This window comes from Erithacus rubecula (genome assembly GCF_903797595.1).
Source record: "Erithacus rubecula genome assembly, chromosome: 25".
Lineage (NCBI taxonomy): Eukaryota > Metazoa > Chordata > Aves > Passeriformes > Muscicapidae > Erithacus > Erithacus rubecula.
The window spans coordinates 3514975-3537980 of NC_136677.1; the positions used below are offsets into that span (position 1 = coordinate 3514975).

General features: G+C 48.4%; 1 protein-coding gene across 1 annotated transcript in view; it reads right to left on the reverse strand.

Moving 5' to 3' along the window:
• The window catches only part of LOC306812208 (uncharacterized protein), a 48095-nt gene extending 31173 nt beyond the window's left edge, over nt 1-16922 (reverse strand). Inside the window, exons 1-28 of the mRNA XM_079326553.1 lie at nt 16846-16922; nt 15571-15707; nt 14907-15131; nt 14329-14470; nt 13535-13658; nt 13148-13339; nt 12562-12690; nt 11776-11958; nt 11487-11681; nt 10924-11072; nt 10625-10793; nt 9968-10102; nt 9447-9648; nt 9224-9364; nt 8203-8385; nt 7740-7811; nt 7373-7499; nt 7000-7139; nt 6519-6722; nt 6087-6236; nt 4516-4695; nt 4244-4360; nt 3764-3913; nt 2799-3014; nt 1929-2033; nt 1703-1847; nt 821-1035; nt 640-739 (exon numbers count right to left, since the gene is read on the reverse strand). Of these exons, the coding sequence (XP_079182679.1) occupies nt 640-739; nt 821-1035; nt 1703-1847; nt 1929-2033; nt 2799-3014; nt 3764-3913; nt 4244-4360; nt 4516-4695; nt 6087-6236; nt 6519-6722; nt 7000-7139; nt 7373-7499; nt 7740-7811; nt 8203-8385; nt 9224-9364; nt 9447-9648; nt 9968-10102; nt 10625-10793; nt 10924-11072; nt 11487-11681; nt 11776-11958; nt 12562-12690; nt 13148-13264 (3524 nt within the window). The 5' untranslated portion in view covers nt 13265-13339; nt 13535-13658; nt 14329-14470; ... (1 more) ...; nt 15571-15707; nt 16846-16922. The remainder of the gene's footprint in view (nt 1-639; nt 740-820; nt 1036-1702; nt 1848-1928; nt 2034-2798; nt 3015-3763; nt 3914-4243; nt 4361-4515; nt 4696-6086; nt 6237-6518; nt 6723-6999; nt 7140-7372; nt 7500-7739; nt 7812-8202; nt 8386-9223; nt 9365-9446; nt 9649-9967; nt 10103-10624; nt 10794-10923; nt 11073-11486; nt 11682-11775; nt 11959-12561; nt 12691-13147; nt 13340-13534; nt 13659-14328; nt 14471-14906; nt 15132-15570; nt 15708-16845) is intronic.
• Nucleotides 16923-23006: the final 6084 nt, after the last annotated feature.

A 23006-nucleotide genomic window follows, 5' to 3' on the forward strand; every position in this document is an offset into this window, starting at 1 on the left:
CCCACACTCACTGTGTGGTGGTGTGCAACAGCTCAGCAGCTGCTCTGCTGCCTCACAGCACTTCCTCAGGTGTTTTCCAGGGGTAAAATAACTCATTTTCCTCCCACACTGCTGCAGGATGCCTGGATAAACAATTTTTTTCCAGCAGTCCTGAGAGAGATGTCACATTTGTCTTTACAAATAAACTGTAGATCTGCTGGTAGATAAGACTGGCACTGAGAGATAAAAGAAACAATGGGAGGGATTCCACTGATTGATGAATGGGAAAAGAGATTTGTCTTTACAAACAAACTGTAGGTTTGCTGATAAATTTTATATCAGAAGATGAAAGAAGCAACAGGAAAACTATTAATTGTATAAGAATTAAATATTAAAAGGAAGTGTTATAGATTAGAGGGGGATCTCAGGTGTCAGGTGTTTGGGCAGTCTGTGCCTCTCAGGTACCTCAGCCCATGGGGAAAGAGAGAGGGAAATTGGGATAAAAGGAGGCTGCATCCTCCAAAAATTGGAGAGATCCCAGGGGAATGGCCTCTCCCTTTATTGGAGTAGAGCAAAAAGGATCCTCTGTCTCCTTTTTGGTCATAAACCTCTGGTGTTTGTGGATAATTTTCCACAGTCCCCCAGCCCCCCGTGTCTCACCCTTCAGGACAGGGCAGGCAGCTGGTTTGGCCCTGTGAAGGGTTGTAGGATCCTGCAGGACAAGCAAGGGGCAGAGCTGTGCCCTGGGGGCAGAAATACCCTGGAAAAGACAGAGCAGGTGAGAATCAGCAGGGCCTGGAAAGTCACAGACAAACCAGCACAAAGTGTGACTGTGACTCACCCTGGGGACACGGCTGTGCCTCCTCACCAGAGACACAGTAGTGACCCTCTGGGCACGGCTGGCACTGCTCTCCGTGGGAATGGGGCAGGTGGGAGCCGGGGGGACACGGGGCTGGGCTGCTGGAGCCCTGGGGACAGAAGTGACCGACAGGACACGGAGCTCCTGAGAGGCCCTGGCTGGGCGTGGGGCTCTGGGCGCCGCTGGCACAGTAGAACCTGCAGCCAGGACACACCTCTGCATTTCAACAACCCCTGGAGCATCCCTGCTCACAGCAAAACGCTTGCAAAATCAGGATCTCAGTTACCTCGCTGAAAATAATTAAAAGTTAGAAGGGAGTAGTTATCTCAAACTTAAATAATTGGTTGTCTGTCATTTTGTGTTTGCTCAGCTGTGATTACAGTGGGAAAAGACAAAACTAGTGAGCAGACCCAAAGGAACATAGAACCAGAAACCCATTCTTTGGAAAATTGGACTATCCCCAGAAATAATTTATATTGTCAGTGATAGAAAATGTCAAGAGTTTAGGGTGAGGAAGACTCGCCTTTCTTCCTCCTTTTAAGACCCCTGCCCACGAAAACAACCCCAGACTTAATTTAAGAAGTCAATCAATGCTTAATAGCTATTCAAGCTAATTACCATAGGAAGCAGGGGATGGGAGGGGCTGTTATTATGAACATGTATTTATTTGATTCCTTTTCAATAAATAGACTCTGCGATCACCTGTGTATTAGAGGATTACCTCTAATAAATAAACACACACTTTCTAACTTTAAATTGTCAGAGAGTCTTTTGTCCACCACAGATGAGTATCAGTATTAGACCAATACTCATATTTTGGTAAATCAGCAGCAGGGATGGCAGTGGGGCTGTCGTGCTACTCACCCAGGGCTGCAGTGCCCCGAGGGTGCCCTCAGCCCAGAGCCATTGCAGAAATGTCCCCCAGGACAGGGCTGGCAGTCCTGCACGCTGCTCCTGCCCTCCTGGCTGGACCATGTGCCAGGGGGGCACTGCAGTGGCACTGGGGCACCTGGTGGGATCACAGCAGGGTGAGGAAGAGGCTCCCAGCATTTCCAGGAATGAAGGAAATGCTGCTCCAAAGCTCCCCTACCTTCAGGACAGTAGTGCCCAGCAGGACAGGGCAGCCCTGACTCTCCATCCTGGGGGTTCCTCACTCGGGCACCACTTCTACACCAAAACCCCTCAGCACAATCTCCTAGAAAAACAGAATGGTGGGGAAATAAAGCCCATGTAAATGCAGATTTCAGACACAGCCATTTGCCATGGAGGAATGGTCAGCAGAGAAGCTGCTGTACCTGCCAGGAAGGCAGGACTGATGACAGAGAAACCCTTCAATGCCTGAGCACTGCCTCCACATTCAAAAAAAATACCCATATTCCAATAAATACCTCACATTCCTATAAATACCCACATTCCTATAAATATTCCAGCACACATTTCCCTCCAGAATCATATTCAACACATTCTTAAGAGGAGACTGAAATATTAAGAATTCTATCAAAGTGCTTTGCTGAATTAGGGCTTTTCAGGATAAGGATCAATGAAAAATCATCGGATGTGAAAAAAAAAAAAATCTTGAAAAGAAATGGAGAGATATCATTGCTGGGTATTTTGCCCTCTGTTTCTCCTCTAAACATAATCATCTGCATATCAATTACATGGAAGGATCTTTTGGAAAAGCCCAAACTAATTCTAAATAAATTGCCAGACACTGGAAAACTTCACAATGATTTTTTTTTAAGAAGTATCACATATAGAATTCTGGTTCTTGCAGTCCTTCTCTCAATCATTGCTTAGAAAAATGAAGGTTTTTTCTTTCCTCAAGAAATTCTAGTCAAGTAAAATGTGACATTTTACCTCAACTGAGATGAGAACCCTGGAGCCCAACTCCAAGCCTTGCACTAATTATCAGCCACTGATGATCCCAGCAGGAAGGAGGATGCTCAGAACAGCAATGTACCTGTTGGGGCAGCCAGGCCAGGGAATTCACAGTATTTTCCTGCTGGGCATCTTTGACATTCCTGGAGGGATTTCAGTTTTTGCCTGGCTCCAAAGGTCCCCGCAGGGCAGCTGTGCTGAGAGCTCCTGCTGGTCCCTGCTGGGCAGTAGAAGCCTCGTGGGCAGGGGTAGAGGGTGACATCAATGAGTGGCCCTTGCTGGCTGTCACAGTAAAACCCTGCAGGGACAGGGGGAAGAGCAGAATTAACTCAGAGAAGCTGCTCATTAGGGAGGAACATCTCCAGGCACACAGAGCATCTCACTGGCCACTCACAGAATGAACCTTAAACAACTGCTGCCATAAAATAACCATTGATCTACTGCTCTGCTGATGCACAAACACACTGCACTCTCAACAGGAAATTTAACACCCAGTGCTCCCCAAAAAGCAGGACAAGACTTACAGCTGACACAGGAAAACACTTAATGACCCAACATTGATCTCTCTGTTTCCCTTACTGAAACACTTCAAGTCAAATTGTCCCTCTGAGCATCAGAGTTTTTTCCCTGTCAGTGTTCAAATTGCTCACAGTACACAGATGTTGATACTTGTGCTTTCACATCTGAGCTGCTTCAGCCTCTAAAGGGCTTTTCAGAGAGAGACAGAAAATGTTCTCCTCCAGTACAGAGAAGAAATCAGATGGATAGCTGATCTTTGGTTGTGGGAAGGCCCAAAAGACAACAACAAACTGACATCTCTTGTCTGAGGGAAGCACAGAACAACATTTGGATCCTGTGAAACACAGCTCCTATTTTCTGCATGTGCAACACCTCTGGCTCCTGTCAGATCTCCCAGCAGGGAAATGTCTTTTCCACTCCAGACAGTGACTCACTGTCCAGACTGTATTTTGAATTTGTCACTCAAAGCCCTTTGAGCACACCCCCAGGCACTGTGACAGCCTGCAGGACACTTCCTTCCCCACTCACCTTCCCAGCACTCCCCAGAGGGGGCACTGAGGCCAGGTTCCTCACAGTAAAAGCCAGAGGGGCAGGGCTGGCACTCAAAAAGTGCTTTTCTCCCTGGCAGGCTGGAGAAGGAGCCTGCTGGGCAGAGCTGGGGCTCTGCTGATGCTGCAGCTGCAGGAGAAGCAGAAGAGAAATTAAAAATGAGAGAATGACTGAGATGGCTGCACTCAGGGGTTGGATGAACCCAAAGCAACACAGAAGTCTTTCCCACTCATAGATCCAACAGTGCTGGGACAAAAATTATTGCCTTCATTTTACCCAAAGGTGAAGCCAATTGAAGTTCAGATACTGAGACAAAAATGTCATCTCCTACTTTGAAAGGAAGGAGAAGAATTAGGGGAAGAGTCTGGGGGTTTGGCACCATGGTCAGAGCCCTGACAGTTGGCTACCACAGCCTGTGAGTGTTTCTGTGCCATGAAACCCTCAGTGCTGGATACCCACTGCAGTAACAGCCCACGGGGCAGATGTTCCCTGTGACACCATCCATGGGTTTGGGGCCAGCAGCTCCCCCTGCACAGTAAAAACCAGCAGCACATTCCCCACTGGGGACAGGCAGCCCTGCAAGACAGAGAGGATGGTGGCACTTAGAGCACTGAGAGAAAGGGGAAAAAGCAGGGAGAACAACTGCTCACAGCCTCCCACTGGGACACACCACGGGCCCCTTGCAAGCACTACCACATCCCATGAAAACTGCCCTTCCCACAGACACCAACCTGAGGCATTGCAGAAGAGCCCTGGGGGACAAGGGAGAGGCTCTGGGGTGCCCTGGGGACAGTAGAAGCCAGCAGTGCACTTGCCCCCAGTGGCTGTGGCTGGGCACAGGCAGTTGGCACTGGTGTAATTGTCCAGGTCAAAGGGCTGTGAGGTCCAGGCTGCTGAGATGCAAAACCAGCCTGGGAGCAGGAAACATGACTGAGACGCTCTGGCAGTGACAGAGCTCCAAAAACCAGCACTAATAAACCAGCTAGGATGGCTTTGGGTGTGATGTGGGCACAGCACAGGGTGTGGGACAGGTTCATCTGACCCAAGTTTAACAACATTGTATGGTATGTTGGGTTGATGTGGCCAGAAATGTGTATTTATCACCATCTGTTGCAGCTGGGTGGGAGAGTGACCCTGATCTCCTGGCACATATTCTCTGCTAATGGGCCATCTTTAAACCAGCTGGGGCAATCATCTTTATCTTTCCCATGACCCACCCTTCATCCAGGAGATATCACCTGTTAATGGGCCATTGTTTAAAACTGGGTGCGGCAGTGATTCTTATCTCTGTGGGAGATATCTCCTGTTAATGGGTCATTGTTTAAAACTGGGAGTGGCAGTGATCTTTATCTCCTGGCACATATTATCAGCTAATGGGCCATCTTTAAACCAGCTGGGACAATCATCTTTATCTTTCCACAGCCCATCCTCCCTCCAGGAGATATCTCCTGTTCATGGCCATTGAGTCCCAGTGCATGACTGATAAAATTCCATCATCCCACTGGAAGATGCTCCAGCCAGGGGAGGAGCCAAGCCTTTCCTACCCAGATAAAAACTGAGATTTTGGAACACCAAGGTACCTTCTTTCCACTGGATTCCAGTGGAAAGCCAGACCTTTCCACATCATCCCTGGAGCTTCAGAGGAAAACTGCACCTTCTCCAGGAGCACTGCTCCAGCTGAACCACATCTGCCACTGCAGGAGGATGCAGCCACCATTGAATGGGACTGCTGCCACCACCCTGACTGACTGACGGGTGTCAGCTTGGATTCTGACTCTGGCAGTGTTTGGGATTGTTCTTTGTAATACTGTATTTCTGTTTTAATTTTCCTAGTAAAGAACTGTTATTCCTAATTCCCATATCTTTGCCTGAGAGCCCCTTAATTTCAAAATTATAATAATAATTTGGAGGGAGGGTGTTTGCATTCTCCATTTCAAAGAGAAGCTTCTGCCTTTATTGGCAGACACCTGTCCTTCAAATCAGGACATTTGGCCACCGTAATTTCCTATGCAATTGTACATCCATTTTAATACTATAAATACCATATTAACAAAGAGATCTTGCAGCACTAAGTTCAGCACTTTTGCTTTATAGTCATAGGGCTGAGCTCAGCTGTCTGAGCAGGCTCAGAAGGCAGAGACTGCTCCTGGCTACATCCTGGGGGCCACCTGACCAGCAGAGCTGTGCTCAATCCTACTGGATGCCTACAGAGAACCCAGCAATCAGACTGGAAGGGCTGTGGCACAGGCTGCAGGGTGACAAACCCCCAAACTCCCTGTCCCCAATGACACCCCACACTCACCTGGGTCACAGGTGCCCGAGGCAGCTGTCAGCCCCTCCTGCCCACAGTAGTGCCCAGGTGGGCAGGGCAGGCAGCTGTCCAAGCTCTGGCTCATGGGGTCAGGGTTGTAGTAGCCCCTGGGACATGGAAACTCGGTGGCAAACCTGGTGGCTGTGGGATAAACAGAGCAGGAATATTTCATGGAATATAAACACGATCCTGGCTCTGAATCCTGCTGCATCACTTCATGTCCTCTTTGCCAGTTTATCCCACTGCTGGTCCCCACAGCCCTTCATGGCCAAAATTGTGTTTGGGTGCTTTTTAATTTGTGAAGCTGTTAAGCAACAGCCACATCTACAACTTAAAATATTTGGTTTGTTTTTTGTTTGTTTGTTTTTTTCCCTATGAAGAACCAGGCTGACAAGCATGCTGGGTTCCCTGGGCCCATCTCACCTTTGGGGCAGTAAAATCCAGCTGGGCAGGGGTTGGTGCTGTAGCTGCTGGTGTTTTCTGGGCAGAAGTAGCCTGCAGCACAGGGGAAGCAGGCAGCTTGTCTGGACAGGTTGTTGTAAGTCCCTGCACGGCAGGGCAGGGGAGAGCTGCTCCCTTCTGGGCAGAAGTGGCTCACGGGACAGGGACCTCCTTTGTCCCGCACACCTGGGACACAGACAGGAGAAGGGGGTTGGAAATCTCCCCTGGAAATGAATATTTTTGGGACAGTAAAATGACAATGGCTGTGCCATTACAGGCAGACACCCGTGACTGCCCCAGTGCTCAGTGCAGACATTTCCTATGATAACAATCCCCTGTATGGCACAAATAAAACTCCCACAGGGATCTGGGTGGCTGCCAGGAAGCAGGACCACCCTGGGAGGAAAGGGGGCATTTTTAAAGCTGCCTGTTGCAGAGCCCCAGTTCAGCCAGCGCTGCTCACCCTGCGGTGATGGTGAGGAAGCACCAGGCTGGCAGAAGTACCCAGGTGAGCAAGGTCCTGAGGGGGCTGTGAGACCAGGGGAGCCACAGAAGTGGCCAGATGGACACTGTGTGCAGCTGGAATCCTGCCCATTGTGGAGCCTGAGAGGGGCAGAAGCAGAGTTTCAGCAAGTAAACTCAGCATGGGGCTGAGGCTTCACTTCATTGAGGCTTCAGCCCTGGAAATGTGAAAGAAACCACAAAACTTTTCTGATCAGTGCAGGGATGTGTCTAGTGAGCCTCACTGAGCTGCACTCCATTGCTTAGAGGACTGATGGATAAAGAAAAATTAAAGGAAAATAAAAATTAGCAGCAGCAGATCCACAGAGCTTCACCTGTCTGAGTAAGTGCCCACGGGGCATGGCTGGGGAATACTGGTGCCAGCTGGGCAGAAGTGTCCAGGTGGGCAGGGACCACCAGTGCTTGTGTTTGTGGCTCCACTGGGGTTTGGGACACTTGCTCCTGCATAAGGAAGATAAAGCAAAAGTATCCTGAATTTTTTGGGTTGTTTCTCGTAGGCCAGTTTGCTCCCCATGTCTAAGGAACCATTTCCATAAGTGAAAGAAGAGAGGAGCTGTTTGTAGCTCATGACAATAAAGCCAGAAATCCATGGTGGAATGGGATAACTAACAGCAGGGACCATAAGGGCCACAGCTCCCCACCCTTTCACTCTTTCTGCCCTCTGAATTCTAAATTCTGTACCTGCTGTGCAGAAGAATCCTGGCCAGCAGGGACCACTGGGAGAAGATAATCCCCATTCACCACAGAACATTCCTGGAAGACCAGAGAGAAAAGAGAATCAGCAAACTGGGAGGGGAAAAAACTCAAAAAACAAAAAACCCAGGAGAGCTGCTGTGCTGCATGCACTGTTTAGAAGGCAAAGGGAAGAGTTTGAGAAATTAAAACCCACAGCATTGGCACAACTGGGACAGAACCCCATACTAATTCACTCATGCTCCTCTGAGAACCCTGAGAGTGAACCAAACCCTTCTGCAGAACCTCCAAAAACCCGTGGGGACAACACCAGTGAGACCAGGCTCCTCCTTTGACTCTGGATTTTTCTGTTTGTATTTTCTGGAGGCCAAAACTCATCAGAGGCTGGGGAAGAGAGAACTGCAGAGAGACCATCACCCTCCAGACAGGTGCCAGGAGAGCATCCCCTCACCTGCAGGGCACTGCTGGCACCTCTCAGCCTGGCTCAGGCCATAGGAGGGGTTGTAAGTGCCAGGAGGACAAGGATAAAAACTGATCCCAGTTTTCTGAGGGCAGTAGAACCCAGGAGGGCAGCGGTGCTGGAGCCCCCTGGAGCAGTGAAACCCAGCAGGACAGGGCAGGCATTTGTCTTGGCCTGTGAGAGAAAAAAAAAAAAAAGGAATTAAAAGGAAGAATGGAATGGAATGGAATGGAATGGAATGGAATGGAATGGAATGGAATGGAATGGAATGGAATGGAATGGAATGGAATGGAATGGAATGGAATGGAATGGAATGGAATGGAATCACCACATTCACAACTTCCCTCTGCCTGGTTGCACTTAAAGAAGCAGAAATGGAAATAAAACTGTTTTTTAAGCTCTCCCGCAGTAACTGGCCTCAAATGTGGATTTCTCCCGTTTGGTTCAGCAAATGCCACCAGCCTGAGTCACCTCCCTGTGTCCCCATTAGGTGGCAGGCAGAACAGAGGGAAAGCTGGAAACTGCTGCCAGCCCTGAGTGTCACTGCACAGACCTAAAAACACAGGAGCTGCTGCAGAGGGAAATATATTCCTCATGTGACACCATGGGGAAAAAATAACAAAACATCCCTGCTCGACCCCTTTCTGTACCCACTCCCTGAAATATTGAATATTCCCTGTGGCCAGCAGCTTTCAGGACCTTCTTGGATACAGACAAAAGCTATGAGCAATGTTTCCATCTCCCCAGAGTCACGTTGGAGTTGCAAAGCTGCAGCTCCTGACCTGTTGAATTTCTGTAGTTCCTGACCTGTTACAAAGCTGCAGCTCCTGACTTGCTGCATTTCTGCAGTTTCTGACCTGTTCCATTGCTAAAGTTCTTGACCTGCTGCATTTCTGCAGCTCCTGACCTGTCACATTTCTGAAGTTTCTGACCTGTTCCATTGCTAAAGTTCCTGACCTGCTGCATTCCTGCAGCTCCTGACCTGCTGCATTTCTGCAGTTTAGTTCCTGACCTGTGGCATTGCTGTATTCCCCACTGGGGCAGGGGGAAGGTGCTGCAGAGCCTGCAGGGCAGAAATGTCCTCGAGGACAGAGACCTCCAGTGATGCCATCCTCTGGCTTTGCAGTCTTGGCCCTCCCCGTGCAGTAATAGCCTTTAAACAGAAAACATTGGAGTTCTTTTCACAAGGCAAAACCCACTTCTAAGAAACTGCACGAGTTCTGTCTTTGCCTCACCTTGTGCACAAAGTCCCATGGGAGCATCCTGGCCAGACACACTGCAGAAAAACCCAGGGGCACAGGGCAGGCACCAGGTGACATCCTGGGCTCCTCTCTGGCCATTCCAGGTGCCAGCAGGACATGGCATCGCCTTGGGGTGCCCTGTGCCAGCTGGGCAATAATGCCCTCGTGGGCAGAGATCTCCAGATGGGAGCCCCACCTGCAGGGAGTTGAAATTCAAGTGATTATGGTTTAGGAAAGCTTTGGTAGAGCTGGAAGGTGCTGAGCAATGTCAGGTGTTGGTCACTCACGGGTGAGGAGGTGCTGGAGCCTTGGCTGCAGTAATGCCCAGGCTGGCAGTGCCCCTCTGGCTCAGGCAGCCCAGCCCTGCTGCAGAACATCCCTGCAGGGCAGGGCTTGCAGGAACCTGCCCTCTCCACGTCTGAGTAACTTCCCTGCACAGAGACAGCCACTGCCAGGGCGTGGGGAACCTCCTGGAAGTGGCTGCTTTAGAGAATAAATCTGTATTTGACTCTTACCACCGGGCACAGGAGAGGCAAGGAGCTGCCAGCTGGGCAGAAATGGCCTTGGGGACAATCCTGGGGGGCAGCCAGGCCTGGCTCACTGCAGAAAGTCCCCTCAGGGCAGTCCCTACAAAGAGGCTGAGCACGGGCCTGAAAGAGAGCACAGACCTGGCAGGGCTGGGGTATTGCTGCTTACCATGAGAATAAATAAACTTTCTGTGTTCTACCCAGGATGTTCCTGCTGCAAAACAAACACTGAGGGGAATGACCTGCAGTCCAAAAACAAATTTGGGGTACCTGCATCCCTTAAACTGTGATTCTGACCAAACACAGAAGTGAGAGAAATGCACAAGTGAATTCACCCCTGCCAGGCCAAAGATTCAGCACCCTCCCAAATTTATACTGTGCAAGAAAACTTAAGAAAAACTGCCAAGTGAGGTGTGGGTGACAGCCTGGACTGATGGATCTGGTGTTTTCACCCAAAGGCTTTTGGTTCTTCTTCTGTTCAGGGTACAAGCAAAGCAGGTGGTGATAACCCAAATTAGCAGAAATCCCCCAAATCCCTTTTTTCAAGCTGAGCACTTCCAAACACCTCAGGAATTTCTACTCACACATTTTTCCAGTTCCCAAGGGCTCTGCTGACCCCCCAGGCTGGAACCCTAAGGTACTCACAGGCTGGAAGGTGCCAGGGGGACACAGCTCTGGTTTGAAAGCTCCTGCTAAGGAATAATGTCCCTCCATCACCACATGCTGGAGAGCACTTTTGGCCCCTCCTGTGCAGAAGTATCCAGGTTCACAAGGTCCTGAGGGAGCTTGGTTGTTTGTCCCATCACAATACAAGCTAAAATGGGGGAAAAAAAAAAAAAATCCTTGGGTAGCACCCCATTGGATAGCACAGTCCCAATACAAAAAAGTCCCTAAAATTTTAGAGGCCTGATACCTGTTTGCTTCCAGACCTGGAGGACACTCACCCAGGTGGGCAATCCAAGCACTCCTGGAGGCTCCTGAGCCCACTGGTGTTGCTGAAAGTCCCTGGAGGGCAGGGGATGGGGAAGGCAGAGCCAGGTGGGCAGTAGGACCCAGCAGGACACACTGCTCCTGTCACACCATCTGTGGGCCACTGAAAATGGGAAAGGGACCATTAAAACAAGGGAGAAAATGAGATTAAAGTATTTAAGGCATGAAACTGATGTAAACAATGAAAAAAAAAATAGAGATGTGCTCTTGTGCAGAGAACAGAAAACACCGACTTAAAGAAATTCAAAGAGGAATAAATAGGGATGAAATTTTACAGTGATTCACACTCACTGGGCTTTTAACCTGTGACCTTTCAGTTAAGATGGTGTCAGTGTTGAGAGGGGAAAATATGACACAGGTACACTCCCTTTGAGGGTCCTCATGCCATAAACTTGAGTGTGAGCAGCACAAAATTGTGACTGTCCAAATCACTGGGTTAAAAAAAAAGTGGTGAAAATAAAACAACAGAGTGAGCACAGTTAGAAAAGAAGGAGACAAACTCATTAGTGGGACTTACTGGAGTCAGAGCCCTGCCCTGGCAGTAAAAACCAGCCTCACAGGGCCCACTGGGACCAGTCTGTCCTGGGCCAGCACAGAAGGAGCCCCGAGCACAGGGGCTGCACCCCGAGGGTCCCGACAGCCCCTGCCTGTCCCCAAATGTCCCCTCCGGGCAGGGCTGGGGCTTGGAGCTGCCTTCAGCACAGTAAAAACCCTAAAAAACACAGCCAGATATATCCAATCAAGGCTTTTCTATCCAATAAACCCCATGGCACAGCTTTCTTTATGCAAGCAGGGAAAGCACTCACTGCTGGGCAGGGCTTGGGCTGGGTCAGGGCAGGGGAGTCACAGAAGTGCCCAGCTGGGCTTGGCTTGCAAACCCCTTCTCCCCCTGTGCTGGAGTTATCCCAGAAGCTGCCAGGCTTGCAGGGGAAGGAGAAGGGGAATCCAGTCCCTGGAGGGCACAGGTATCCAGCTGGGCAATCCCCTGTCTGGGAACAAAACACACACACTCAGGCTTGGCTCTCTTCTGGCCAGAGGAGAGGAATCTGTTCAGCTTCACCTGGTGTTTCTTCACTGCATGCAAATGGGGTAGGAATGAAGGGAGGAAAGGGAATTTACATTCTTACCAGTAAAATTCTGATCATGTGGGGTAATTATTGTAAATTAGAGGAAAATCTTGGCATTGAGACAAGCCCTGCAAGTTTTGCTTGTGTAGTTTTGGGGAAGATGTTCTTTCACACTTGAAGAAAAGCTGTAACTGTGGCAGAATTATCACCTTATTCTTCAATAAAACCATGCATTCATCCATGTGGAAGAAAAACCATCTGCATTTTTTTTTTAAAGCTATTAATATTTGACTAGTTCATCTTTCCCTGAGACAAAACAGTTGCAATGAAAAATCCCAAAACTCATTAGATGAGGAGCAGCAGCAATTCCTGACCTTTGAACCCTCTTCCCCAGCCTGCACTGACCAGCAGAAGGTAAATTAAAGACAGAAAACATGCACAAAGCACAAAGCTGGCTCCATTAACAGATGTAGACTGGGGTAAGAATTTTGGGGCAAAATTTAGGGGAAGCTGGGCTGTACTTACAGGGTGAGGAATTCCTGAAGGCTCTGTCCCATCAGTGTAGCAGAACTTTCCTGCAGGGCAGGGTGAGCACCCAGCAGCACTGCTCAGCCCCCTCTGCTCACCATAGGTGCCATTGGGGCAAGGCTGAGCCTGGAAGGGAAATAGCAAAAAGGGCCTTTGACACCCTAAAATGAGTCCTGCAGCCCACAAGGCCAAGGTGCAGCAGTTAAAGCTGTGAAAACAACTCAGAATAATTGTGTTATCCTGATATCATTAAGTTATCAGAAGGTGCTATCCTGATATTATTGCATTATTATTATATTACTATTATATTATAATTATATTTCTATTACATTATTATATTACCATTATATTATTATATTGCCATTATATTATTATATTACTATTATATTATTATATTCCTATTATATTATTATACTACTATTATATTATTACGTTATTAATACTTTTGTTTGGGGCAAATACTAAGATCTACGAACACACAAAGAGTGCAGAAATCAGTAACAAAATATTATTAGGAAAGGTTTTTGCACAGCAATGACCCCAGCCAGAGAGAATGGCAAGTCCCCAGAGCAAAGTCACTCACAGCATCTCCCTGGGGACAGAAGTGTCCCCGTGGGCAGGCATTGGCAGTGGCATTGGGGACATCAGCCTGTCCCCCCGGGCACAGGAGCCCTGCTGGGCACACCATGGCCAGCAGCATCACCTCCAGGCTGGTGTTCTCACTGGCACAGAAGTGCCCAACTCTGCAGGGCGAGCAGGAGGCTGAGCCTGGCTCCTGGAATGGGAAAGGATCCTGGTCACTGTCTCAGGTTGCAAGATGTGACCCCAAGTCTGTATTCTGTCATCATCTGGCTCTGCACGCAGCCACCCCAAATTCCCAGACTCATCCCATCCCATCCCAGCCTCCCCTGGGAGCTCCAAACCCCAGGTTTGTGCAGCAGGAAGGGCAGGATAAAAGGATTGTACGTACTGAGAAGCTGCCAGCCCCACAGGGCCAAGGGGTGACCGTGCCCAGCTGGGGACAGTGATGCCCCCCAGGACAGGGGGAGCAGTCTGCAGCCACCTCTGCTCCAGGGGCCAGGCCAAAGGATCCTCTGGGGAGAACACGACACACAAACTGCCACACAGCCAGGCAAAAAAAAAGGAAATGCACTGATGCCTTTTGGGGCTAAAAACAGGGCCCAAACAGAATTAAGAGAATAAAAAGCAGTTCTATTTATTGAATGATTCAGGTGTATTTAGGGCAGACAAAGCCCCCCAGGGCTGCACCCAAAATAGACAATGGATCACAGGTTTGCACACTTTGATAAGTTTGGTCCATTTGTATATTGGGGGTTAATTTCCAATTACAGCTTCAGGTAATGAAGTAATTCACCCCAAGTTTGCTCCCCCAACTCACTTTTGTTTCCATCTCTCAGGCCTGAGGCAATGAGGTGTCCTTGATTGCCAGGCCTGGAGAGGAATTGTTGTGTTTGCCCAAAATGGGAGAGCAGCAGCTCCCACTGGATATGGAGTTTGGAGTTACACACTGAAGAATTGCAGGGTTATGAATAGATGAAAAATAGAAAAGCTGAAATCCCAAGGCACCAACAGTCACCTCTATTCCTGAATTCTCATTAGAGGCAATGAGCTGTTTCTGCAACAAAACCCACTAAATTCTGACAAAACTTGCCTGGACCACCCAGTAAAGAAAACCAGAAGAGCCATGAGATGCCACAATCAGACATCCCCCTTGGACAGCCCCCAGCATTGCCCTGCACTCACAGTGGGCACAGCACTGGTTTGGAGGTGCCAGGGGGGCAGAAGGCTCCTGCAGGGCAGGCAGAGCAATCCTGCACCCTGCCCCTGCCCAGCCTGCTGCTGTAGGTTCCTGCAGGGCAGGGGAACTGTGTGCTCCTCCAGCTGCCTGCCAAGAGAAAGACAGCACAGATCCCCACGTCCTAATACAGCTCCAAACACAAAAAGCAAAGTGTTTTGGTTTTTTTTTAATAGCTTACAAGGTTTGCTCGTAAATTCATATTAAAAAATCACTGCTCACAGCTCTGATAACAACAAAATATCAGCATTTAATAGCAATTGTAGAATGTTTGCAGGAAGATTCAAATTTAGAATGGTTGCTTGTACCATGGGCATTTTAATTCTTTGCAAATTAAGAGTGTGGGGGGAGAAGAATAATGGGACAAACATGCTCTCTTCAAAGAATATCAATTAGTGACTGCACAGAAAGGACAGTATAACCATGGTGCAAAAAATACCCTGATAAAGCTAATGTGGGTCTTTATCAGAGTTCACAGAGCCATAAATTAATAAAATCCCCCCTATTCCCAGGAGAAGCTGCCTACCTTGAGGGCAGTAGTGCCCTGAGCTGCATCTCCCAGTGGGGACTCGGGCTCCAGGCACACAGAACCAGCCCAGGGGGCACAGGGAGCACTCCTGTGCTGATGCCAGGCTGCTCCTGTTGCTCCAGGTGCCCTGGGCACACCTGAGCTGGCCTGAGGGCTTGGTGCCAGCTGGGCAGTAGTGACCAACTGGGCACGGGCTGGGAGGTTTCTGCTGCCCCCCAGTTCCTGTGGAAACACCAAGGGAAATTTAACAGCAGCAGTGTTGGTGTCACAGCACCCAATCCCCAGAGTTTTCAGCTCTTTGTGAGTTTAAGCTGCCCCTCATTTTGTGCCTTTTCTCTGTTTTAAATGGGATAATAATGATTACTGCCTCTGCTCTATCCCAGAGCTGGTTACTAAAGCAATTATTCACCAACTCCAGTTGGTGCCCCTGCCCAAAGCTGGCGTGGAGATGAAGGTGAAGAGGCCACAAATAAGCTAAAAACTGCCTGCCCTGAGGTCAGGAAGTTAAAACAGCATGGCACAAAGAGAGAATTCAGAGCAAAATTACCTCATCCAGCAGGCACAGAGGGCACTAAAGGGAAATATTTTTTTCCCATTTGCCATTGCTGTGATACCTCACTGAGCTGTGGGCTCAGCTCATTTCTGTGCTAAAGCCACGTACCTCTGGCACAGACAAATCCTGCAGGGCAGGGCTCACACTGGGACTTGTCAAAGAGGTCCAGGTGGTTGCCAACAGTTCCTGGAGGGCAGGCATTGCTGGGGGCATGGGGGCTGGCAGAGCCCGTGGGGCACACGTACCTGAGAATACAAGACAGCACCTGAGAGCACAGACCAGCACCTGAGAATACAACACAGCACCTGAGAGCACAGATCAGCACCCGAGAATACAACACAGCACCTGAGAGCACAGATCAGCACCTGAGAATACAACACAGCACCTGAGAGCACAGATCAGCACCTGAGAATACAACACAGCACCTGAGAGCACAGATCAGCACCTGAGAATACAACACAGCACCTGAGAGCACAGATCAGCACCTGAGAGCACAGATCAGCACCTGAGAATACAACACAGCACCTGAGAGCACAGATCAACACCTGAGAATACAACACAGCACCTGAGTCACAGAACCCTTTGCCCCACAGAAATATTGGGGTGAAGCAGCTGGGGAAAAGCTGAAGTGGCTGCCAGCAACCAATTGATGCACATTTCAAATGAAACTCTGTGAATGGGCTGGGGGTGTGAGGCATTTTAAACCAAAATTATTCAACCAGGTGGCCTGGCTTCACTCTTGGATGGTTTTACCTATTTTGTGGAATTTTCCACCAGGACAGTCTGTGTTCACAATGATTTACCAGAAACTGCAATGAAACCTTGGCACAGGGCATGAAGCCACCTGCACCTGAGGGTGATTTTGTGGTGCTGTTCTGAAATCTGTGCCAACTATTCCACTCTCAGGGGCACTTCCAGCTGTTCTTGCAGGTGGCTCTAATTCTCTTTACTCCATTCCATCATCTGGGAAAGGGCAGGGATATTCCCCAGATTTCCAGGGGGTGAAGCTGCTGTGGGTTCCTGGGGCTGGGTTGGTCTGAGGGGGTTTGATAAATCCTCTGCTGGCAGGAAAGAACAACCCTTGGAGGGAGCAGCAGCACAAAACTGCCCAGCAGGGAGGAAAACAGGAGCACAAAGTGATTCCCTTTGGGAGCAGACCCCTCAGCAGGGCCTGAAGGAGATTTTTGGAGGCCACCACCCAGGGGAAAACAGCTCTGAAAGCTGCCAAAATATTCCTGGTGCAAGGAGACAGCAGCACCTCCGTGCTGTGCGAGCTGAGAGAAAGGCAAACAGCATAAAGCAGAAAAAACTACTCAAAGCAGAATCTGTGGAGGTGAAACAGCTGCACAGACATGAAGTGGGCAGGAAATAATCCAGGCTTACCCTGCTGAGCACTCTGTGTCAGGCTGGGCCAGGCCAGGCTGGGTGCAAGCCCTGCCTGCTGGGCAGGCTCTGCAGTCTGCAGCCTCATCCTGCCCTGCCAGAGGGTTGTGTGTCCCTGGCTGGCAGGGCACTGGGAAACTGGCTCCAGCAGGGCAGAAATACCCAGCAGGGCACTTCAAACACAAGCCAGCTCCTAAAGAAAGAGATATTTAAGGTTAGAAAGGGATTATGACCTGCTGAGGTCAGAGCATCCTACAAAATATTTCACCTCGGCTTCCACTTGCAGCAAGGAAATTTGATGGAGGCTCATCCACACCAGGAATAAAGTTCCTGCAAAGCCAGGAGGTGGTGGTGTTGGATTAGCTGAATTTAGTGCTGGAAGCACTAAAATCCTCTGCTCTGATAAGAATTGAGGTGTTAAAATACAAACAAACCCATCAGCCTGAACACAGCCTCTGATGCAGGTACAGATAATAATCCTTGTGCTCAGCTGGGAGAGATTTCCAGGAAAATCAGGCTCTTCCCATGTTTGAATTCCATGAATTTCCATGTTTGATGAAGGTGTTTTGCAGGCTGGAGATAAAGTCAGTGCAAAGCTGCTCGAATACAACCAGCCTGAGCTGTGATCATCCCTAAAATCCCACATGTTAAACAAAAGATGCTCGTGTTGCAAACTAAAGCAAGATCAAGATGTAATAAAACAATGATCCCTGGCTGTTCTTAGCATGTTTAGAAAGTGCATTTCATTAGAAAACCTTCCCAAATAAAGGAAACACAAATTCAGCTCAGGAGTGCTGAAATGGAAAATGCCTGAGGATGGAGAACTGCCAGGCTGGACACTGGGCAAAGCTGAGTTTGTCCAGCCTCAGTCATGCCCTGGTGTGTGTTTGAGGCTGCTATAGAGCCTTGCAGCCCCCAAAATATCAGGATTCATTAAATCCAGGCTTCCCCTTCACAGATTGAAGGCACAGGGCCAGGCTGGGATTCCTCAGGGTGAAAAGTGAGTTTTGGGTTTGTCTCCCCACTCTGCCTTCCATCCACTTGCTTCCTGTCACCCCTCAGAGAAACCTCATTATTTCCTCCTTATATTACACCACAGAGGAGCACAAGGTGGGGAAACCTCAGCAGGATGCCATCTGAATTTCTCCAGATTATAAAATTTCCCAGCACTGAGCTCAGCTGAACCAACACACCTGAGGGGGCTGCAAACCCATGGAGCTGTGGGACCCACTCAAAACTCAGCCTTAAGCTGACAAAATCCTCCTGATGTGGAGCAGCACCCCCAGCAAATCCATCAGGATGGTTTTAAAGAATTTTGTGGGTATAGGGGCAGAATATTCCCAGTTCTTGCCTGACTTTCTGGAGATGATGGAGCTCAGAACAGACTGAGCAGTGTGGCTGCAGATGTGAGATCAGTGAAGGAGCAGATTTACAGCAGAGGATCCCAGCACAGTTTGGGCTGGAAAGGACCCTGAAGCTCATCCATCCCACCCCAGTGCCCCAACAGGGACATTTCCACCATCCCAGGCTGCTCCAGCCTGACCTCAGACACTCCCAGGGCAGCCACAGCTCCTCTGGCCCATCCATGTTATCTCTGTTTTTGTTCTGCAGCACCAGGCTGGACCTGTTCCTGTGCAATAAATGTGACATGAAACTCCAGTTTCACTGGGGAACAAGTTTGTCACACTTGACACACAGCAGTGCAGGGGATGAGAACAGCAAAACTAGCAGGGCAGTGAATTTGGAATATCCTGTGGCTTCAGGAATTATCCTGTCTTTCCCAAGTGTCATAGGAGAAGTGACAACATCATTATATAAACCAGCACGGGCACAGCACAGCAGCTTACATTATTAAACCCAAAGAGTTTTTAAACTCTAATTTACTCTGCAGCTCCCACCATGATTTTGTTTTCAGATGCCACTGGCCCTGTCTGTTGAATTTGGCTGTCTTGATGAGATGTGAGGTTTGCTCCTTGCTGCATCGTGGAAATGCACTCCTGGTTTTAATTCCAGGAGTGGGTGGAAGGCAGCAATTTCCTTCTGAGCAAAGAAAAATCATTCAACAGTCAAGACACTTTAGCAGCTGAGCCATTTGCTGGGAAAGAAATGATCAGATAGACAGATATGGCTTGATTTGAGGGAGATAATTATTCTCTTAGCATAGGTGGGGAAGAACCCAAGAGATGCAAAGGGAGACTGAACTCCAAGTTTGTGCTCCTGGCTGGGATTTGTGACCCTGGATAAAATATTCTGGGCTTCGGCCAAGGTTTACTCTGGTGGATTGAGCTCATTCCCTGAATCTCCCTCTATTTTTCTATTTGTACAGTGTTTTTAAGGGCAGAGAGGGATTTTTATACCTTTGTGAGAGACACTGAGATGCTCAAACCCAGGCAGAGAGAGCCTCAGCCACGTGTGATTATAAAACCAGGGATCCCTTTCCATGCCTAAGCAAAGATCTGATTCCAGAAAACACTAACAAACCTCTATTATTCTGCCTTTTAAACTTAATTTCACCCCAACTAAACTAAAATCTCCTCAGTTTTCCCACATTTCCCCTCATTAGGGTGACTCAGTGCTGTGTGTACAATACAAAGTTCTACAGGCTTAGAAAACCAAAGCAAAACAAAAATTGTTAGGAGGAAACATCACATCTGGAAATCTGGGTAAGCCTTTTGCTGCTGCCTTGCAGCACTTAGAACATTACAAAAATTACAAACTCCTTCATCTGCTTGGCATTTTTAAATTGAAGGGCAGGGCCACAGCAGCTCCTGAAGGCAGAAATTCCAGTGGTTTTTTTTTTTGGTTCTTACAATAGAAAAGTTTTCCCTGATCTCAAACCTCATTTCCCCTGGATGCAAGAATGGGATGAGGATGTTGTGAGTGGTTCAAACTCAAATAAAGAACTCCTTTCCCAAAAGGGTTCAGCTTTCATTGAGTTCCTCTTCTGTTCCTATGCAGGAGAGAGCTTGGAAAGGAGTCTGTGCTGGAAAAGTTCACTCAGAGTGTTAAAAAAGTGCCCCCTGTGCAAAGCTGCTGTAGAAAAAGCTTTAAAAACAGAAAGTTTCTGAGTTTTTCATCATAACTGACCTGCTGGGTGATTTCAGCCAGCCCAAAATTAAAATTTTAAGACACAGACCTGGCAAGCACAAGGAGCTGTTGCTGGCTCTGGGATCTCCCTCCTTGGGTTTGAAGCTCCCAGCTGGGCAAGGAGGGACCTGGAGGCCATCAGGACAGAAGTGACCTGGAAAGAATTAAAAAAAAAAAATCTCAACATTCTGGGCAGCTCAGGCTCTACCTGCCTAAAAATTTCTTCCTTTTGTAAAGCTGAGGTGGCAGAGGAAATTCAAATATTTAACACAAAATGATGTTTTAAAATTCAAAACATACAGTGGCATTTCTAGCTAAATTAGTTTTATTAGCATGGTTAGAGTTAATTGTTCTCTTTCTACTCCAATTTTTCTGCTGTCTCCAAGATCATGGAGATTAAAGATCAGCTGAGGTGTTCCTAATATTTTCCCAAGCACCACATTCCTCTCCCCAGTTCTTTCACTTAAAATCCTCCTGCCAGTTGTACACTGAGACAAAAAGCTGACATCCACCTGGAACTAATTGCTCTTCTCAATTAAGATTTTGCAGAACCTGATCATCAGATGGTTTCCTAAACTCCAGATGGATGTTTGAAGAGAAAAAGCAAGCAGGATTAACTGAGCCACTTGCTGAAATCCATCCCTGTGCACTTCTCTCACACTGAAAACACTGAATATACAGATTATGTGTCATTAAAATCAGTCAAAGCATGGAAAAGAACGTGGGAATCTCAGGCTGGTGATGGAATCCCAACTCCTTATCACCTCAGGGCTTTGGGCTGGGATTTAACAACAGTGAATTCCAGCATGGGATGAGCTGTGTTTTATAACTGAACCCCAAACCACAAATCCTGTTTCTATTCCCTCCCCTGTGTTTTATAACTGAACCACTCAGATCCTGATCTCTTTAGCTTCTCCACTCACCCTTTGTCTGGACAGCAAGTGAGACACCCAGAGCACAGGAATTCATTATTTAATAGGAGAGGCTCTAATTACAGACATCAGAACTGAGTTACTGAGCTTGGTTACTCTGCAGGAGGCACCTGGAGCTGCTGCTGGAATCACCTGTGGCAATCCAGGGCTTGGGGGAGAGGGAACAGCACTGGGATTGCCAACTGATCCTTCTACCAGCTCTGGCTACTCCCCACTCTGCAGCAGGATTCTGCCCAGGGCTCAGAGGGGCTGGAAATGGGGATTAAGCTGAGGCTGTGTGCAGGGAATGCTTGGTGACATTGCTGCTCCTTCAGCCCCAAACTTCCCTCACCGGGGGCTGCATTGAAGGACAGGACAGGATTTACTGGAGGGATAACTCACAGGAAACAAGCACAAAGAATAAACTCATCTTGGACTACCAAATCCTCACTGGGCTTGTGCTCGTTGTCTGGGACGTGCCAGGATTTTAATTCTCTTTTCTTAGGGAACCCATGGCTGGAAGGTTTCTCCCACCCTCTTGCTGAAGAGTCAGAATTTCAAGAGGCAATGGTTTTGCAACAAAATCTTCTCAGTTTATTCCCCTACATCTCAGTGACACCCTCAACAACACACAGCAATTTCCTCAACATGGGCTTGTTTGGGTTTATTTCAGAGTGTGGAGCAGAAAGGGAAATTAGGTGAGAAAATCAGTGTTCCCCTCTTTGGTTCCTAATGCCTACAGCTCTCACAATAAATGGAACTCATGATAACCACTGAATCAAGGCCTGGAGAGGAGGCAGCTCTGTATGTAAATCAATTTTACAGATGATCAGTTAAGAAGCAGAGAGTGAGAGAGCTCTGCTCTGTGTGAGAACAGAACCCAGAAGCTTCTCTCTCACTGCTCAGCAACATTTACACACCCTGGCTTCCATCCTGGGGCTGCATCAGCTGCACCTCTCCCAAAAACTCTCAAAACCAGCTGTGATCCTTGGTGTTCCCTCACTTTCTGCAGCTGCTTTGTCTCAGGAATTAATTTTAACCTCCAATTTTACCATAACACAAGGAGCCTCTTTCTGTTTCACTAACTCATGGAAGTGTTAACAAAGCAAAATGCCACAGTCTCCCTAAATTCAGTGTTTTAATGAGCACAGAAGAGCCCTGTGGGATGTATTTACCTGCTGGGCAGGGCTGGCAGGGCCTGGTGTCCTCAGCTGAGGGGGAAGCAGGAGTGGAGGAGACACACAGGGTGCGACTGGGGTTGGGCTGCTGACCTGCTGAACAGTGCTGAGGGGAAAAAACACCAATTCACAGCAAGAACTGGGCTAATTTGGGTCCAAAACAATGTCACAGGGAGGTCTCAGTCAGGAAAAACCCCATTACTGCTTCAATTCTATCCTCTGCTGATAATTTCTAGATGCAAAAATGGAACCTCAACCTCCAAGTGTGAGTGCTCATCTGAGGGTTTCCATGGTGGCAGGAAAGCTGAGCTCTAACATGGCCAGAATTCAGATGAAAAGTATTTATTTCTTTTAATAGAGGGATATTTGTGTCAGGGAAAGGTTATTCCCCCAGAGGGTGCTGGGCACTGCACTGGGATTGTTGGGACAGGAGATGGAATGGATGATCCTGGTGGGTCCCAGAGCTCCAGGAGAGGTTGGACACCATTGCCAGGGATGATCAGGGTGGGATTTTGGGGTGTCCTGTACAGGACCAGGAGTTAAGTTGATGATCCCTGTGATGATCCCAGAGCTCCAGGAGAGGTTGGACACCACTCCCAGGGATGCTCAGGGTGGGATTTTGGGATGTCTGTGAGGACCAGGAGCTGGCTTTGGCAATCCTGATGGATCTATTCCAGCTCAGGATATTCTGTAACTCTCTGAGTCTTAGACCCACATCATGAACACCTTTTTCTGATGAATCAAGCCCCACACCCTGCTGTGGCTGTGCTCAGGTGGGCTTGGTCTCTCTCCAGGCAGCACTGACAGAACCAGAGGACACAGCCTCAAGGTGCATCAAGGGAAATTTAAGTTGGATATTAGGGAAAAAAAATTACTGAAAGAATAATAAAGTATTGGAATGTTTTGCCTGGGGAGGTGGTGGAGTCACCATCCCTGGATGTGTTTAAAAAAGGCAGGATGTGGCACTTGGTGCCATGGTTTGGTT